Source organism: Callorhinchus milii, unplaced genomic scaffold, assembly GCF_018977255.1.
Source record: "Callorhinchus milii isolate IMCB2004 unplaced genomic scaffold, IMCB_Cmil_1.0 Scaffold1, whole genome shotgun sequence".
Taxonomy (NCBI): domain Eukaryota; kingdom Metazoa; phylum Chordata; class Chondrichthyes; order Chimaeriformes; family Callorhinchidae; genus Callorhinchus; species Callorhinchus milii.
In genome coordinates, this window is record NW_024704742.1 from 89,830,688 (window position 1) to 89,851,331 (window position 20,644).

A 20,644-nucleotide genomic window follows, 5' to 3' on the forward strand; every position below is an offset into this window, starting at 1 on the left:
TCAAAGCTTCCGCTTTTTGTACCCGTGCCTCCCAAGGGTAAAAGAATGGGTTAATGAATTGTCATCATGTTGAATCAAAGTACTATACAACAGTAACTTTGATATTTGTGACTCAAATCTGACATGCGCTTAAGATCAACCTTACAGAATATTTACGTTTTATTAAAATCAAGTAAACATAGCAAATAGATATCTGATGCAATAAATCGGGGTGGGGGTGGGGGGGGGCAGGTTCCCATGGAATAGTCCTGAGTTAGATTGAGGTTCAGCTAATATCCAGAGATGGATATCAATGTGCATTTACTTATACACAAAATCTGGATTTCTCTCCCTCCCATCTCCCATTCAGTTCTGCGGGGGGGATAATCCTCTCCCAAAGAGATCGCCTTATAATGTATTGCTTGCCCGGAATGCTGCCTGGCTTGCTTGCTTGCTGTAAAGCAGCTTTCACTTCTGCAGAGTGTCAGAGAGGTCACTTGGTTTGCAGCCTTGGATTGCAGCTCAATGACGTTATGTGGGAGAGGAGGGGAGGAGGAGAGAAGAGGGAGAGGGAGTGGGTGATAAATACAGGCTGGCGCGTCACTCCCAGCACCGACAGAGCAGAGTGAGAGCAATTGACGAGCAAGCCTCAAACACAGCCCAGAGACAACAGGTTAGTGCTCAACGTGAAACCCATTTGTTTTGTTCCACCAGCTGCATCTGGTGTCCGGTGTGCGCAGCCAGGGAGAAAACTTGAAGCTGCTTTAATCCTCCGCTGAATTCAACCCGACATCTTCCAAATGCTTTTTGGGAGCGTTTCCTCACCAGCTTCTTAACAAAAGGCTTCCTTCCCCCCGTGCTGGACTGCGCTGTACTAGACTGGGAGCTGAGCACTGTAGCTCCTTTATGCACAGTTAAATTAACCTGTTTCAACAGGGGAGGGGGGGGTTAACCAGGTAAGGATTAAAAAAATAATAAAAATTATTTTATTATTATAAAATAGGTAGAATTTTCCAGCCAAATGTAAAACATTGGCACAAGTTTTCTCCCCCCATCCCCATATCCTGGCTACTTCATATTGGGTGGAAGGAACAAGAGGGAGAATAAATGTGAAGAAATGTGTTCTCTTTTGTTTCAAAGTTTCTGTTCATGTAAAATCGTGGTTAACCTTTGTGTTCACAGCTCAGGATACAAGTCATGGGCTCGAAGGCAGCAGAAATGCAGCAGGTAAACTTTATGTAGTGTTGTTCCGACTTTAATCTCTCTGTATTTTTAAATATTTCGAAGTATTTTCATTTTAAAAGTATTTTTACTTCATTGACCCGTTGTGAAGTATTTTATAATCTCACTTTTTTCTTTAGGGGTAGCTTTAGATTTGTGTTGCTTAAAGTGACTTAATAATAATAATAATCCTTGCATTTGATATAGCGCTTTTCACGTGTTCTAGACAAAGCGCTTCACAGAATATACTGTAAAGTGAATTGACTGTATATTTGTGGGCGAAATGCAGCAGCCAAATTGCGCACAGCAGTGTACTACAAGCAGTCGTGGATTGAAATGATCAGTTTATTATTGGTTTATTTTCTTGAGGGATTATTATTTGGCGTGTGGAGTAAGGAAACTTGCCCAAGGTTTCGCCCTGCCTTTTGGAATGAATAATTGTATATATTCTGTACTGTCTGATTCCACTTGTGACCTTGGCTGAAATTTGTACATTCCTCAATGACGCCACCCGCTTGCCTCCTTGGTTGAAGACATTGACTTGTTCAGATATGGTTTTATGCTTGTAGACAAGGTACCCTAATACCTTGGCCAAGTAGCCATTCCTGTGAGATGGGGTGCTTTCTCTGTGGAGAGTATCAGTCGGCTTTTTGACTGTACCCAGGGATGCAAAACCAAGTCTGATTTTGATGTCCACGTATGTGAAAACTTTAATTGAAGTCGCTGTACAGTAATCCATTATTTCATGTTTTGTATGGAAAGATTGGTTATTCTTTATGAATAATAATTATTATCAGTATGATTGCACATATTTATTACTTTAATTATTATTATAATTATTACAGATTATTATAGTATTTATGCATTACTGACTTATTTTTGAACCTGTCGCAGAGTGTGGTTGGCAGAGTTGCTAACTTGCCACTTGTGAGTACCGCCTACAATATGGTAATCTCTGTGTACTGCAACACAAAGGAGAATCATCCCTACTTGAAATCGGTTTGTGAAGTTGCAGAGAAAGGAGTGACGGTCATTACGGCTGTAGCGGTCACCAGTGCCATGCCAATCATCCAGAAGCTGGAGCCACAAAGTAAGTGTGGGGAGCTGGGAATGTGACTACTGTAAAAAAGCTTTCCAACTTCTTGGGACGTACTCCCGACTTGAAAGCCGCTATACAAATGTAATTTTGTTGTTTTATTGTGTTCAAATTTAAATCTAATTCTGTCCAATATAAACTTTTGAACCACAAGATCAGTATGATTGCACATAACAACATGGTAGTTTTTAATACTGCTGCATAGATCTATAATTGGATGCTTCTCTGACTACTTCAAAATGATGGCCTACTGACGGTGAAAAACACTTGTGTTATAATTGTTCATTGTAAACCGGAAATGTACTGTAGCACTGTATAAATCTTAAAGGTGTTAATGGTCTGTTAGCTTAGTTACAACATCTCATTTGCGTCACAGCAATATGTATACAACAACAACAACTTAAGTTTGCACAGAATTACCAGAAAAATCTTCATTTTAAACCTGTTTTTCTACCTTTCATAAAACAAACCCTTACAAGTGGAGACAATTTTATACAATTCTGTGCCACCTTAAATTTTTAAGACCGCATAGTCTTGTGAGCTGTGTTGAAAATGTAATGGTGCTGAACAGTTGCCTAGTTCCAAGATGCAGAGTTGTGCATCCTCTTGCCTTTCACCTAGTTCCAGCTATGCAACAGCTGTGTGGCATTGATAACCTATTCGTACACTCATAGCTGTCTCAACCATGTGCGCATTGAATTTTTGTAGCAGCTGCTTGACATTGGGTGCAACAGAAGGGTTTATCTTCCCTGGAGCTGATTTAGTATATTGATTCTATTTGTTACTGCAGGGCTTTGAAGTATCTGCAAACTCCTGATTGGGGGAGAAGTGAGATTCCTGAACTATTAACCCTTGCCTAATAGCAAATCTACAGAAGCTTCTCCCTTCTCTGGGTTGGATTTGCATGTCGATCCTGAAACACTATTGTTAACTGAACTAAATCTTACCTTTTAACTCTCCATTTTACAAATAAACATTGTTTGCTGCATTTCAAAATTAGTTTTTTTTTCAACTCCTGTTGCTCCTATCACAACTTTTTGGAAGTGGGATTACAAAGTGTTTTTTTTAAATTGGATTAAAAACTTGTTTTACAAGTTCTAATGCCAATGGAAGCATGAAGTTTGACAGCACTGGCATAAGTGCAACAATTTCAATCTTTTGATGTGAAATCATATTAAATTACTATAATAATAGTAATCCTTGCATTTGATACAGTGCCTTATCATGTCTTTGAGATATCTCAAAGTGCTTCACAGAGTATACTGTATAGTGAATTGACTGTATATTTTTTGGGCGAAATGCAGCAGCCAATTGCACACAGCAGTGTCCCATAATTAGTTGTGGATTGAGTGAGCAAATTATTATTTTTTTAAAACATTTTTGGAAGGAATTATTACCCCCGAAAAAGTGATCCGCTAATCAACTAACAACCGAGTTCCTACTTACTGCTAAGTAAACAGAGGCCTGTGGAGTAAGGAAACTTGCCCAACGTTTCGCCCTGCCGGAAATCAAACCCAGGTCTCTTGCTTGTGAGGTGAATGCTCTAATCACTGAGCTACAGGACTCCATGTCCCAAAAGTACCAAAGGAACGTAGGAATGGGAGTAGCCAGTCAGCCTATCGAGCCTGTCCACCATTTCCCAAGATCATGGCCAATCTGCAATTCAATTCCACCTCTCTCCATACCCCTTAATATCCCTGCATATCAAGTATTTATTTGCCTTTTAAATCTTTCGATTGACTCTGGAGCAGTGAATTCCACACTCGCACCACCCGCTGCATGAAAATATATTCCCTTATTTCACTTTTAAACGGTTTAGCCTCAAGTTTAAGACTATAGCCTCTAGTCCTCAATTCTGTCTGCAGAGGAAATAGTTGCTCACTATTCAGCCTGTTAAATCCGTTTATAATTTTATAAACCAAATTAGGTGTCACATTCTAAACAGCAATTTTAACATCTTAGTTTTGAGCCTAAGTGATGTACTACAGACAAACCTCTGTGCAAACTTAACAACCTAATTCTTTTTGCAGTTACATTTGCCAATGATTATGCCTGCAAAGGACTAGACAGGATTGAAGAGACACTGCCTATTCTCCTTCAACCCACTGACAAGGTATTGTAATTATACAATTCAAATAATTGTCTATCACTTTTACAGTGCTGTTTTGGGGCTTTTGAATCTTCCGTAGCCTATTTGTTTATTTGGAGATAAACAAACCAGATTAATTTGGCCTCAATGAGGCTAGTGACATTGTATTAGCAAGGCAGTGTCCTTTTTATAATGTACATCTATTGCCACAAGGACAGAGTTGCTACAGATTGAATGTTTCAAAATAGAAAAATGTTATCAGAATTTAAAAACTATTGTAACGTCTGATCTTATGACCCAGGTCAAGCAGGATTTGACTGATCACTTTTTTTAAGTGGGTGGTGTGGAGTTGCATAGCACTATTGTGTGCCTGTTCCAATATTGTTTAGAGCAGTAAAATTAAAACTCGTATGGGGCTAAGGAGTAAAAACATTTCACAAAGAATTCCCGAATTTAAGAACCGGAAGGGTTAGTCAGCAGGGCACAGTACGAATCCTTGTATCTTTTCTGTACAGAATGAAATGGTGCAGTGGGTGAGATCTTGTGCAGCTCGACTGCAACCTATATTGGGCTGGGAGATTTTGGCCTGACGCCATTACTTGAATAACAACAAAATTACATTTGTATAGTGCCTTTCACGTCGGAAGAACGTCCCAAGGCTCTGGACAGTCAGTGTTTCCGACCCGAGCTGGGGTTTGGGATCAGGGAGGGTGGAGAGCAGGGGGGGAAAGCAGGGTGATTAAAAGCACGGTCGAGGAGGAGGGTCTTGAGATGGGTCTTGAAGGAGGCAAAGGAGGGGCCAAGGCGGAGGGACTGCAGGATGTAGTTCTAAAGGTTACAAATACAGTTGTGCTTCAACAACACCAGCTTCCGGTTTAGCCTCCTTCATCGTAAGTGGCACCATATACACGGAGAACTCATCTTAAGTGCTTAGAAAGTCAGTCCAAGGGCAGAGTGACCTTGCTGCAATATTTTTGAGGTTTTTGCCCATGGAGTGAAACAAGGTTGTGCATGTTTTTGCAGGTTGTTGCTGATGTAAAGGTTATGGTCAATATAAAAGTGATTGGTGCTAAGGATGCTGTAACTCATACTGTGAGTGGTGCAAAGGAGTCTGTTGCCAGCACTATTACTGGAGTATTTGACCGGACCAAGGAAACTGTCCATGGAAGTGTGAAGATGACCAAGGCAATGGTGAATGGCAGTGTTAATACAGTCTTGGGATCGAGTGTGGCTAAAATGTTCAGTAACGGAATGGATTCTGCCTTGAGCACTTCAGAGGCCCTTTTAGATCACTATCTTCCTCTTACTGATGATGAACAAGGTGGGCCATGTGTAATAGTAATTGCTTTTAAGATTGAGCATCCTGTCTGTCTGTCTCTGTCCCTGGAATTTTAAACTCACTACCTTGATCATGATGGTGGGATGGATGGTCATTGATACGGTTTAACAATGCTCCATTTCCAGGCACTGAAGCTGCATAATTCAATCAAACGTCATATCTCTAAACAACAACACAACAATTTTCACTTAGAATGAAAGTCTTAAAGTACTTTGGGGGCGGGGGGGGGGGGGGGGGGGGGGGGGGGGGGGGGGGGATATTAAGGGCCCAACTAGCAAGAATCATGGATCTTGACTAAAATCATGGTTGAAATCCATGTTTTTGAAGGTGGGGAAACAAGGCAATTTTTTTTGTTTAGAATTCCAGAGGATGGATCTTTGTGGTTTTAAGGCTTTGCAACCAACATTGGGACTAAGAGAATGAGTATTAAATAATAGGCCAGAATCAGGAGTAGAAGGTACAGACAGATGAATGGGGTTGGATGAAAATGCATGGATTGGGGGGAGATTGAAGGCATTTGTAAGTTAGAGTGAGAATTGTGAAGTAATTACGCTGTAGTATTGGGAACTAGTGAAGTCTGGTGAGGATGGAAGTAATGGATGTGAGAATTCTGCTTCTGGAGAGAAACACAGGCTGCAGAGTTTTGAATGCACCGGAGAGTGGAACTAAGGCTTGTGGGTAGAGCAGTCTGTACTTAATGTGACTTCAGACATGAATGAGCAAGTGATTTGGGGGGCAGGGAGGAGGCAGTCTACGCCATGGACCAGCTGTCCGTTTTCAAGTTATCAGAGAATCTGTGTGAGGTCAAACTTGATACCAAGATTGTGAACAAAATGTAGCTTGAGGGTTTTGTCTTCCAGAACAGCATCTGCTTTGTGTTTTATAGCAACCTACTGTGCTATAAATAGCATATTCCTACTAAAGTGGAATATGCAGAGGTAACCCCTGCTACCCCTGGCCACAAGGAGCTGAGTATGTTGCGTCCTGTAACAGGATAATAATATGCTGCGTCTTCTTTTCTGAACCGGGTTTGAAACTACCTGAGATAAGCGTATGTATATATGTGTGTGTCAATATATATATATATATATATCTCAACAAATAAATAAATATATATTTTGTAAAAAAAATGACTTTTTCCCTTGCATTAACATCTAAAACAAATTGAATAGTAATGGTGGTGAAGTTGTGTTGCCAGTTGAAGTCCGTACATATGTTTTTCTTTCTCGTCAACATTTCTTTCCTTAAAACAGAAAATGGAGGTGAGGAACTGGAAATGGGAGATGTACTGAAGGTTTTGAGCCCAAGTTCTTTCAATTCCTCAACCTGGTTGTCTAAATATAGTACTTGCTTGATGGTTTACTTTTTTGTTGGATTACAGCTTGAGTGTGAGGCAGGGATGGGTACAAAGGAAGAGAAATATTGAATATTCTGTGCTAGAAGACTCCAGCTTGACTGTTCTTGTAAAATGCCATGCATATATCATGTCTGGGCTAGTTGCATTTGTTTTATCTGTAGCATTTCAAAATTGCCTGTAAGCCGTATTGAGTTATTATCCTACATGCAGCAAGTAGGTAAGCAATGAGCTCCCTGAAAGAATGTTACAAAACTTTAACATGTGAAAAGTTTATCTGGAACCTAATATATAAAACTACTCTTCTTACCTTGTCACATTAGCTTTTTAAAATCTAATTGATTCACTGATGGCCATGGCTGATGAAGTTAAGTCACATGCTTGTTCAAAACTCTGTGGGAGATCAGGTCCATCAAATTTGAGGGACCATCCATCTCCATTATTAACTGCCCAAAGAGCTACGAAAAAAAAACAAGTGGGTGATCCAGGCTTCTAACCCTCTCCTGTGTATATTGCCTCAACAACAAAAAAATACATTTATTAGCACCTTTTACATCAGGAGGACGTCCCAAGGTGCTGGACAATCAGGGATTTGGACCCAAACAGGGTGTTGGGATCCGGAGGGGTGGAAAACAGGGAGGGTAGGGGTAGGAGGGTGACCAAGGTGTGGTCGAAGAGGAGGGTCTTGAGACATGCCTTGAAGCAGGCAAGGGAGGAAGGAGAATGGAATGTGGGATGGAGTTCCAAAGGGTGGGGGCAAAGAGGCTGAAGGCCTGACTACTGATGGTGGGGCGGGCCGGGTCAAACCTCTTTGAATTCCAAGGTTATTTTCCCCAATTTTACTTTTTTTAAAAAAAAAAGTTCCCTTGTTTATAGAATGCTACTGCTACAAATGTGAATTATTATGAATACATTCACACTCTTACAAGATAATAGAATGAAAATAGTTTTACTCAAGGAAACCAGTTGGCTCTGAAACCAACTTCCATCAACTGCCCAGTAGTTGACTTACTGAAGTGTATTTAACTTACAGCTAAAGAAGTCAAAGATATTGAAGGATTTGACATTGGGACTCCAAAACCAAGCTGTTTTGTCAGACTTGGATCCCTTTCTGTCAAAGTCCCTCAGCGAGCTTATCAGCAAGCTTTGGCTAAAATACGCAATGCTAAACAACGTAGTCAGGAAGCAGTATCTCAGCTCCACTCTACGGTTGACCTGGTAAGTTTCCACCATTTAATGCAAATTATTTTTTTCTAAAACTATTGTGTACAGATTGTAGAATTTTTTTTACTTAAACTAAATTATTGTACTGAACTACTTGTTCTGATTCCATTTAATCCTACTAGCAATTCAATTTTCTGTCTTTAGATGGTGAGCTAATCAGGAAAAATGTATTGTATTGCTAGAAGCCTAGATTTGTAGTGGAGTATGTAAATTCAGTGTATTTAATTTCATTATTTCTTAAATTTTCCTAGTTATACACTAGTAGATTGTTTGAGATCAGTCCTGCAAGCGCCCTGGTCAGGTAGTTTTGCCACTGCCAGTTTAATGTTGAATGTGCTGTTCCAGATCGAGAATGCCAAAGAAAATTTGGGCACAGCAAACCAAAAGATCTACAATACCCAGGAAGTACTTTACCAGAAATGGTGTGAATGGAGACGATATCTGGTTGAAAATGACCAGTCTCAAACAGCAGAGGTATGTGTTTTGAACTTTGAATCCACGTAAAGACAGGACCGCTTCACAGGATAAATTATAAAGTTCAGTGACTGTGTTTTGTGGGTGAACACAACAGCCAATTTGCACAGAGCAATGTCCCACAAACAGCTATGAAGTAACCAACTTTTGGATGGGGTGAAGAGGGGGGAATTTTTGGCCCGGACACTGAGAGAAACTCCTTTCTCTTTTTGAGTAGTGCCATAGGGTCTTTAACATCCACCTGAATGGGCAGTCAGTGCCTCAGTTTAATTAATTCAAAGGAATACACCTACAACAAAGCAGTATTGGAGTGTTGCCTTGACTGTCAATGCAAAGTCCTGACATTGGCTTGAACCCACAACCTGATTCAGACCAAGAACCTACCAACTGAGCCAGGCCGACTAATATATATCTTAGACAATGATCTGGGTGTTCTTTTCTGGGAATTTAAATTGGACGCAGATGATGGTCCACTTGGGAAGTCATAAAATTGTACAATTTTAGTCCCAAACTAAATTGGATGTTTTCTTCATAGCAAATTGAATCCCGTACACTTGCTATTGCTTGGAACCTGAGCCAACAGCTGCAGGCCACCTGCCTCACTCTTAAAAGCAGCATCCAAGATTTACCACAGAATATTCAAGTACAGGTCCAGAATATCAATATTTTGGCCAGGGATGTGTACGCTACATTCAAGTCACCTGCTTCCTTCAAAGAACTGACCGAGCAGATCCTCACCACAAGCAAAGAGCAGCTAACCAAAATGAAGGAGACACTGGATGGAGTAATGGATTACTTGGTCAACAACACGGCCCTGAATTGGCTAGTAGGTCCCTTTTACCCACAACTGGGTGAATCCCAGCACCCTGAGCAGGGGGAAGAGCAGACAAAGTCCACAGAAGGGCAAACAAAGTCCACAGAAGAGGAGATGAAGGCTACGGAAAGGGAGCCTGAGGCCATGGAAAGGAAGACTGAGGCTGTAGAAGGGGAGACTAAGTCCACGGAAGTAGAAGCTGAGGCCACAGAAGGGGACACGGACGCCACTAAGGAAGAAAATGAAATTCATCAGTCTTAAGTTTGTGTGATGCCTGATTCTGTTTCATTTTATAACTGTTCACATCATTGCCTTTGCTCTTGTGTTTAATTTTTTTTACTTTGAAAGATGGGAAGAATGACCATTTAGATTGCTGTAATACAGGAATGGTATTACTCGGATTTGATTACTTTCACGGCTAATTTAGTCCCAGTGTGGTATTCCTCTTGCTTTAGACTGCTTTTTAAGTTTGTATTTCATATTCATATGCACTTAATAAATACTTCAAGAGCAATCTGACCATGTGGATGTCTTGATGTTCAAAACTTCAATCTAACTCTTTTAAATGTTTCTTCTACAATCAGGTAATTTGCATTTAAGTAAAGAACTAGATTGTATTGAAGCATCTGAGGCCTGAAATTCTTCTTGGTCTCTAATATTTTCTAAATTAAAATTGCAAATGCACAAATAAAGGAAATGTCTTAACTTTGGGAGCTAGTTCTTTAAAGTACTACATAAACCTGTCCTGAATTAACACGAAATGAAAGAATTTTACAGAATTCTGCACAATCTTTGGTTAAACCACACACTAAAACTAAGTAGCTGTGAGCCTCTGGAGATGTGGCTACACTTGGAAAGAAATTTGCTACAATTTTGGTTCAACTGCTCTTTGACCATTTTACATCAAATGTTGGAGCATCCTACACAACTTGAGAAAGAAACCAAGCTTTAATAAACTGATCCTGTTATGCACAACACCAGGATTATCAATATGATATGAGCTGTTGGATTTATATCACCAACTTCACATGAATCTCACTCTGATCTCACTTTAGCTTGAGCATCTGTGAATGTCTGTGATAGATACTATGCACATTGCAGAGCAATGCTGCACTGAGCCCTGACTGATCTTGTAAGTGAATCTACTCGATTAATTTCCATGATGCTTTCCTCCTGCCATCATGCTCACTTAGGTAGGTGGAATAAACCTCAGGTGGAGGGATCAAGGTGTCCCCCACATTGGAGCTCTCTAGTTCTAATCCCATGTTGCTTCTCTTTCTACATGCCCTTTAACATCAGTTTTCCTCAACTTTTTGTCCCAATATTGTTTTAAAACCTGCTTCATACTCTGCGGAAGACACATCCGTAGTCAGTTATTCTACATTCTAATAACCCTCAAAGAAAATCTAACCTCTATTTTCCTTATGATTGTGGTCTTAATTTATATCCTGTTACACATTTGTTGATCAGTGGAAAGAGTAGAGTGGGAGTAAAGCTCTAGATAAAAAAATCACTCAAAACAGGAGAAAATTACATATGGACACAGGGGTCACGCGTTAGGATGCCTCAAGAATTGGTTGTGAGAGGACTGTTTATAATATATCTAATGTGGGTGAGTGAGTGGGGGGGGGGGGAGATAACAAGAGCAGGTGAGTGAGGGGGTTGAGCCTGGCAGATGAGCCTGACCCCTCCTCCCCATAGCTTAGTGAGGGTGGGAGGGGGGACCTGGTAGCCTGACACACACATACTCCCAGCAGTGAAACACTGCTGTGCGCAACTGACTGCTGTGGTTCTCCCACAAAATACAGTCACTTTACAGTATATCTTGTGAAGGGTTTTGAGACGCTTGGAAGAAGTAATAAAGTGCTGTATCAAATGCAAGGATTATTATTATTAATACAGTACAGAACCCAGCTCTTGTTGCTGCAGGAAGAGCCTTTGCACCTCCGCAGAGGTGGGAGTCTCGAGATGTCCTTTCCTGGAGGTTCTGCTGCCCTTTACTGGTCCCCACTCCGCCATTCTTTATCTACAGGATGGTGAGCCACCGTCTCACTGTTATGATATTTCAAATCCACGCGACTAAGCAGTTGAAGTTGTATTAAGTTTGAAAAAGTACTTTGGTGAAAAATTTGGCAAGGACACCACCTGTTGGCCACAATAAGCAGTAACTAATAGTTATAGGAACATAGGAATTAGGAGCAAGAATAGGCCATTCAACCTTTCAAGCCTGCCCGCCATTCAATAAGATAATGGCTGATCTGCTAACTTAACTCCATCTGCCCGCCTTATCTCCATATTCCTTAATCCCTCTATCCTTGAGAAATCTATCAATCTCAGTCTTGAATATTTCAAGGACTGAGCATCTACAGCCTTCTGGGGTAGAGCATTCCATAAATTCACTACCCTCTGAGTGAAGAAGTGTTTTTTCAACTCTGTCTGAAAGGGCTGACCCTTAATCTTCAGACTGTAACCCCTAGTTATAGATTCTCCTTCCAGGGGAAACAGTCTCACACTGTCTACTCTGTCAAGCCCAATAAGAATCTTATATGTTTCTATAAGATCACTGCTAATTCTTCTATATTCTAGAGAATATAGGCCTAGTTTACTCAACCTATCCTCATAGGTCAACCCCCTCATCCCAAGAACGAACCTAGTGAATCTACACTGCACCCCCTCTAAGGTGAGTATGTTTGTTCTTAAATAAGGAGACCAAAACTGCATACAATATTCTAGGACAAAACACAAAATACTGCAGATGCTGGAATCTGAAACAAAAACAGAGAGCTGGGAAAACTCAGCAGGTCAGGCAGCATCTATGGAGAAAGGAAAGTAAGTCAACGTTTTGGGTCCACGACCCTTCATCAGAACTGGGGCATGTTGGGAGGGAGAGGTTTTTAAGGACAAGTTGAGAGGGGGAGGCAGAACAAGACGACAAAGAATACAAAATAGAAGACAAAGGAGAGAATGTGTTAGTTGATGGGTTAAAGAGGTGATAGTGCCATAAAACAAAACTCTTGTATTCTAACCCTTTTGCAATAAATGCCAACACACCATTAGCCTTCCTAGTTGCTTGCTGTACCTGCATACTAACTTTATGTGACTGGTGTACCAAAATCCCTCTGAACACTAACACTATCTAGTTTCTCCCCTTCTAGAAAATAATCTGATTTTCTACCAAGGTGAATAACTTCACACTTCCCCATATTATATTCCGTCTGCCACCTTCTTGCCCACTCACCTAGCCTATCTATATTCCTTTGCAATCTTTTTGTGTCATCCTCAGAGCTTACTCTCCCACCTAGCTTAGTATCATCTGTGAATTTAGATATTTTAAGTTCCATGTCCTCGTCTAGATCATTGATATAGATTGTAAATAGTTGAGGCCCAAGCACTGATCCTTGTGGCACTCCACTAGTAACATCCTGCCAATGTGAGAAGGACCCGTTTATCCCTACTCTCTGTTTTCTACCCGTTAGCCACTTTTCGATCCATGCTAATATACTGCCTTTAATTCCATGGGCCCTAATCTTGTGTAGCAGCCTTTTATGTGGCACCTTGTCGAATGCCTTCTGAAAATCTAAATATATTACATCTACTGGATTCCCCCCTATCTAACCTACTAGTTACATCCTCAAAAAACTCTAAAAGATTTGTTAAGCATGACTTCCCTTTTGTAAAGCCATGTTGACTCTGCCTAATCATGTTATGGTCTTCTAAGTACCCCACTACGACATCCCTAATTAAGGATTCTGGAATTTTCCCTACCACCGATGACAGACTAACTGGTCTATAGATCTCCATCTTCTCTCTCAAACCCTTCTTAAATAGTGGTGTTACGTTTGCGATCTTCCAATCAATGGGAACCGTTCCAGAATCCAGAGAATTTTGGAAGATCAAATACAAGGCATCCACTATCTCTGCAGCCATCTCTTTTAAAATCCTAGGAAGCAGGCCATCAGGTCCAGGGGATTTGTCATTTTTCATCCCAACAGTTTTACTAGTACTAATTCTTTACTTATGTTAATTTCCCTAGGTTGCTCACTAACATTGGCTTCTTGGTTCCCCCTCTATATTTGGTAAGTTTTCAGTCTTCTAACTTGAAGACAGAAGCTAAGTATTTATTTAATGATTCTGCCATGTCTTTATCCCCCATTATAATTCCTCCTGTCTCTGCCTGTAATGGACCCACATTCACTTTTGCTAGTCTTCCTCTTTATGTAATTGTAAAAACTCTTACAGGCTGTCTTTATGTACCTAGCTAATTTGGCCTCATAATCCATTTTCTCCGTCCTAATCAGTTTCTTAGATTTTCTTTGTTAGTCTCTGAAGCCCTCCCAATCCTCGGATTTACTGCTCTTTTTGGCAGTATTATAGGTCTCTTCGTTTAATTTTATACTTTCCCTAACTGCTCTAGTTAGCCATGTTTGAACCATGGTATTTTTATTCCTCAAGGAAATATGTGACTTCCCCAGTCTATTTTAGCTAAATCCTCTCTCATACCCGCAAAGTTGGCTTTATTTAAATTTAAGACACTGGCTTCGGACTTAACTACATCACTCTCTAACTTAATGCTAAATTCTATCAGGTTATGGTCACTCTGCCCAAGAGGAACCTTAACTTCCAGATTGCTGATTAGCCATATTTCATTACATAAAACAAGATCTAGGATAGCCTGTTCCCTGGTTGGTTCCTCAGCAAACTGATCTAGAAAATTATCTCTAATGCATTCTATAAACTCCTCCTCTAACTTACTTTTGCCAATTCAGTTTTCCCAATCTATATGAAGATTAAAATCACCCACAATTAGTGTATTTCCTTTGCTACATGCTCCTTTCATTTCCTGGTTAAAACTCTGTGCAATACTGTGACTGCTGTTTGGGGGTCTATAAATTACTCCCACTAATGTTTTCTGCTCCTTGTTATTTCGTAATTCCACCCCTACTGGCTCTACATCTTGATTTTTTGATTTAAAATCCTTCCTCTCTACTGTTTTTATCCCATCCTTTATTAGCGGGGCTACGCCCCACCTCATTTTCCATGTTGCCTATCTTTCCTATATGCCGAATACCCCGGAATATTTAGCTCCCACCCTTTTTACTCCTGCTCCTACATGTTATGTTATAGGGATTAAGGGATATGGGGATAAGGCAAGGTTAGGTTATTAGCTGGAGTTAGATTAGAAGATCAACCATGATTGAATGGCGGGCCAGGCTCGAAGGGCCGAATGGCCTACTCCTGCTCCTACATGTTATGTTATGTTATGTTATGTTATGTTATGTTATGTTATGTTATGTTATGTTATGTTATGTTATGTTATGTTATGTTATGTTATGTTATGTTTGATCTCCCAGTAACCATGTCTCAGTAATGGCTACTAGATCATACCTGTTTGTTTCTATTTGTACCATTAATTTGTCTATCTTATTACGAATGCTTCTTGCATTCAGATATAGCACCTTTAATTTTGACTTCTTGCTATTTCCCCTACTCGCTAATGCTCTACTTTCTTTTCTGAACTTCTTGTCCCTCCTTGATACCCTCTCCCTCACTAATCTGCTCTACCACCTTCATCGTTCTTAGTTGTACTAACTGTAACTGTAGCCTTCCCTCTCCCCCCCCCCCCCTTAGTAGTTTAAAGCTCTGTCTACCTCCCTATTTATTCGTTTTGCCAGGACATTGGTCCCAGCCTGGTTTAGATGGAATATGGAATCTCTATGGAATAACTCCCTCTTAGCCCAATACTGGTACCAGTGGCCCATAAAATGAAACCCCTGCCCTCTGCACCACTCTTTCATCCACTCATTTAATTCTTTAATTTGTTTGTGCCTGTACCAATTTGCACATGGCTCAGGCAATAATCCCAATATTATTACCTTGGAAGTTCTACTTTTTCATTTCATTCCCAATTCCTTAAACTCACTCCTCAAGTCGTCCCTATTATTCCTACCAATATCGTTGATACCTATGTGAATTACCACAATTGGATCCTCCCACTCCTGCCACAAATTCTTCTCCAGCCCTGAAAAGACGTCCTCCACCCTGGCCCCAGGAAGGCAACAGAGCCTTTGGGTCTGCAAAGAAGTTTGTCTGTCCTCCTGACTGTCTTGTTCCCAATTACAACTAAATTCCATCTATATCCCCCCACTTGTGTGGCCTCCTATATAGATGTGTTGGAGTCAGTTTGCCCATTCTCCTCACAGGCTTCCTTGTCCACATAAGTTGCAAGTATCTCGTATCTGTTGGACAAGATTGAAGCCTGGGGCTTCTCCGCCATTCTCCCTGGGGTCCCCGTACTTGCTTGATTGTCAGTCACCCTGTCCTGTCCCTGACTAGTAACGTAATCTATATGTTCCCTAAGCCTCAGGGAAGTGACTGGCTCCAGGATGAAACTATCCAGGAAGCTCTCACTTTCCCGAATACTGCGCAATGCCTGCACCTCAGATTCCAGCTCAGCTACTTTGAACTGGAGCTTCCTCAGTTGCAGACATTTGCTGCAGATGAAGTCACCCGTGCTCAGGTTGCCCTCCACCAACTCCCACATACTGAATTTTTTTAAAAAAATTGAATTTTTTTTTGTTTTTTTGTTAATTTTTAATTACTGTTTTTTGACATGTAACTCTGATAAATTGAATCCCTCCTACCAAAATTTGAGGTTTATTGAGGTTTTGTGCAGAGAAAGCATTGGTTGAATATTGACTCTCTAGGGTTTTGTGGCGAGGGTGTTTAGTCCTCAAACCATTCCAATTGTTCACCTCGAGGTAAGGTATTTGAACAGAGACAAAATGCATTAAACTAGATATTATTTATTGTTAACCAAAACGATGGTTATACTAGGTATAAAACACATAAAACTGCGGAAGATGATTCAGGGCGCGGTTTACTTAAGATTCTTACCCTGGGAGACCTTTTCTTGTCCACTGGTTCATTTCCCACCCCTCTAAAAACAGCCGTCATCACGGCTTCACTCAATCTTCGCAGACCTGCCTTGTCTGGTTTGATTTCTATCTCTCTCACCGTTTCCACTTTGTTGCCTCTAACGGTTTCTCCTCCAGTCCCCGCACTGTCACGTCTGGCGTCCCCCAGGGCTCTGTCCTTGGCGCTCTCCTCTTATATGCTCTATATATGCTCCCTCTTGGTGACATCATCCGCAGACATGGGGTCAACTTCCACATGTATGCGGATAACACCCAACTCTATCTTTCTGCCTCGACCCTCAACTCCAGGGCCACTGCTGTCCTGACAGACTGCCTGTTGGACATCAAGTCCTGGATGAGGGCAAATTTCCTACAGTTGAATGTGAACAAGACTGAGGCTCTCCTGATTGGCTCACGCCAGCGCCTCTGCACCTCAGGCTCTGGCAACATCAACCTACATGGTTGCTCACTACAACTCACCAAACCAGTCAGGAACCTCGGTGTCTTGTTTGACCCTCAACTGTCTTTTCTCCCCCACATTCAAGCCATGACCCGGTCGACCTTCCTTCACCTCCGTAACATCGCCCAACTCCGCCACTACCTCACCCCTCAGGCCGCTGAAACTCTTGTTCATGACTTCATCACCTCCAGGTTCGACTATGCAAATGCCCTGCTTGTCAGCCTTCCCAACTCCTCCCTCCACAGGCTGCAGATAATCCAGAACTCTGCAGCCCGCGTCCTCTCCCGCACAAAACTCCGTGACCCCATCTCCCCCACTCTCGCCTGATTCCATTGGCTCCCTAACCTTCAGAGGATTCAGTTCAAGATCCTGGTCCTCACATACAAAGCCCTCCATGGCCTCGCCCCACCCTACCTCTGCAACCTCCTAACCCCCTACCAACCCGCCCGCTCCCTCTGCTCAACCGGCTCTGGCTTGTTCCATGTCCCCCGACCCACCCGCCCCACCATTGGCGGGAGAGCCTTCAGCCACTCTACCCCCAACCTCTGGAAATCCAATCCCCAATCACTCCACCTCGCCCCCTCCTTAGCCTCCTTCAAGTCCCACCTCAAGACCCTCCTCTTCGATCATGCTATTGGCCACCCCCCTTCCCTTCCTCTCCCTTCTCCCCACCCTGACCCCAGCTCAGTTCTGAAATGCTGTACACTGTCCTCCTTGGGACATCCTCCTGACGTGAAAGGCGTTATACAAATGTAATCTTATTGTTGTTGTTGTAGTTCTTAGCTTAGGCATGTCGCTCCTCTTCCACAGCCACGATCTCTGCCTTGCCGTTGCTCACTCAAGCCTTTTTAACCCCTTTTTTCCATCCTACGCTGATTATTTGTGAGTCTTTCATTAACCATATAAGAACTTGTTTTTTCTGCCCAGTTTCAGCCAGTTCATTGTGTTTAATCCAGTTAACACCTTGCCTTTTGTTATGGCAAGTTGACGTTAAACATTGCCTTTGCAAATTGGTGTATGCATGTCTGAGTCATTTGATTTGATGGTTTTCCATTTTGGGGCTTCGGCAGTTTACAAGTCTATGTGACATAATTAAGATGATCAAAAATCTGTATTCTACTCTAAATATATATATAGATATCGATATCGGCCAAATTGTGCCTGTTTAAATTCATAATAGGGTTTAGAAGTAAAACAGGGGAATTCTACCCTATTTTGGACATTGACACCATTCAGATTAGACCTATAGACCTGCTTCTGGGAGTTTTAATACTGAATACGTTTTGCCAATTTTTTTCTTAGAGTTCATCTTGAATATGAAATGTGATTGGCCACAAATGTGCCTCTTTTAAAAATGTTTCTTGTGCACAACACTGCAAATTACATTATGCTGCCATCGAAATGTGGGCAACAGTAATGACAATCAGTAAATTAGAAACATTGCCTTTCTCTTGGCTGGGAGAACTTACACTGAGTGCCACAGAATGAGAGAATGTAGGTCCAGGTTCCCAACACTGCTCAGTTTTGTATCCGAGACGCGACAAATGTGAGACACATTGAGTGGAAGCTGCAGTGGCTCTCAGCATGGGGAGAGAAAGTTAGAGGGAAGTCTAGCCTGAGCAGCAGCAACCAGACAGATTGAGGTTTAGGAAATCATAGGAGATGTTTGTGTAGGTGCACTGCGGAGAATGGGCATTGTGCGCTTAGTGGAGAGGGGCAATAATTGATATTAAACTAGAAAGCATTGTCTTTCACTTATCTTTCTCTTACCTTTCCCCACAAGGTTATCTAAAAAAGGTATGATAGAGGTTGATGATAACTATATCACTAGTAGGATTTGCTTTGCAGCAAGGATAAAATAACAAGGCTTGATTTTTATTCTATTAAACTTTTCATTCCAATGCGACTTTTAGGAACTAGTGAAAAGAAGTCTGGTTCAGTTTAAATGTGCATGTTTTCACCTGTCAAAAAAAGCTTGGCAAAAGTGAACCATCCTGGTTAATAGATCATCTACCCCACATCTGTGCCATGAACTGCTCTGCCTTCCTCCACCTCTGCAACATCGCCCAGCTCTGCCCAGCTCTGCAAATGTCTCACACCACAGGCCGCCGAAAACCTCATACATGCTTTCATTACATCGAGGCTTGACTATGCAAACTCCCTGCTTGTCGGCCTCCCCAACTCCTCCCTCCACAGGCTGCAGATCATCCAGAACTCCGCAGCCCGTATCCTCTCCCGCACTAGGCTCCGTGACTTGTCACCCCCATCCTTGCCCAACTTCACTGGCTTCCCATCACACACAGGATAGAGTTCAAGATCCTGGTCCTCATCTTCAAAGGCCTTGCTACCACCTACCTCAGCGACCTCCTAACCCCCTACCATCCTGTTTGCTCCCTCTGCTCAGAGGGCTCTGGCCTGCTTGATGTCCCCCACCTCACCCCACTATTGTCGGGTGGGCCTTCTTCCACTCTGCCCCCACCCTCTGGAACTCCATTCCGTAGTCCCTCCGCCTCACCCCCTCCCTTGTCTCCTTCAAGACCCATCTCAAGATAATCCTTTTTGACCGTGCTTTTGATCACCCTCCTTCCCCCCCCCATCCTCCACCCTCCCTGACCCCGACCCCCAGCTCGAGAAACACTGACTGTCCAGCGCCTTGGGACGTCTTCCCGACGTGAAAAGCCCTATACAAATTTAATTTTGTTGTTGTAATATTTTAAGAGAATATTGATATATCGACACTTCTTGTCCTTTTGGTTAATATCAAGTTCTTATCAGTTACTGTGCATTTCCTGGTAGTGAGCACTTGGTGATCACCTTCGAGGTCTCAGATAATTATGGCCATCCTCATTCTGAGCCTTGTAATCCAGGATTGAAGAAGAGAGCTTGCGTTTTTTATAGTGACTGATCACATTGAATGCCTCACTGTGCTAATGCAAGTAACTGTTGACATTTTTTGTGTGTGGACATATCAAGTAGGTTACTGGGAAGGGAAGTATCTTATAGGTCATGGGCTTCTTCAAGAAACAACCGCTGGGAATATTGCAGATTGGGCACATGGAAGAAAAAGACAAGATTTTTTTTCCTTTTTTTGTGCAAAAGTGTTTGCAATTGCTTTTCTAATATTAATAATACTAATAGTCTGCTAGTGTTTTACTTCACGCTGGGGGACAGTGCATGAGCATTAATAATAATAATAATCCTTGTATTTGATATAGCGCTTTTCACGTCGGGAGGACGTCCCAAAGAGCTTCACAGAATATACTGTAAAGTGAATTGACTGTATATTTGTGGGCGAACGCGGCAGCCAATTGCGCACAGCAATGTCCCACAAACAGTCGTGGATTGAAAATGACCAATTTATTATTGTTTTTGGTTTTGGAGGGATTATTATTAGGCTCTGTGTGGAGTAAGGAAACTTGCCCAAGGTTTCGCCCTCTGCCTGGAATTGAACTCAGGTCTCTCACTTGCAAAGCGAATGCTCTAACCACTGAGCTACAGGACTCCATTGTATTTTGATGGTGGGGGGTGGGGGCGTTGTAATCATAATAATAATAAATTATAATTATAATAATCCACGACTGTTTGCGGGACATTGCTGTGTGCAATTGGCTGCCGCGTTCGCCCACAAATATACGGTCAATTCACTTTACAGTCTATTCTGTGAAGCGCTTTGAGACGTC

General features: G+C 41.8%; 1 protein-coding gene across 2 annotated transcripts; it reads left to right on the forward strand.

The window, feature by feature from the left end:
- The first annotated feature begins 590 nt into the window (after positions 1 to 590).
- Positions 591 to 10,108, forward strand: plin2 (perilipin 2). Of its 2 annotated transcripts, none has more exon segments than NM_001292455.1 (8): positions 591 to 652; positions 1,162 to 1,206; positions 2,095 to 2,290; positions 4,327 to 4,409; positions 5,409 to 5,706; positions 8,112 to 8,296; positions 8,648 to 8,776; positions 9,312 to 10,108. In NM_001292455.1, coding segments are annotated over 7 exon segments (1,461 nt in total). In that variant the 5' UTR covers positions 591 to 652; positions 1,162 to 1,176; the 3' UTR covers positions 9,852 to 10,108.
- Positions 10,109 to 20,644: the final 10,536 nt, after the last annotated feature.

Bases quoted from the DNA above. Each gene is read 5' to 3' on its own strand.
- plin2 (XM_007892599.2), top strand. From the start codon at position 1,177: ATGGGCTCGAAGGCAGCAGAAATGCAGCAG. The intron at 2,291-4,326 runs GTAAGTGTGGGG...TTCTTTTTGCAG, and splicing joins CCAGAAGCTGGAGCCACAAA to TTACATTTGCCAATGATTAT. The intron at 8,777-9,311 runs GTATGTGTTTTG...TTTTCTTCATAG, and splicing joins ACCAGTCTCAAACAGCAGAG to CAAATTGAATCCCGTACACT.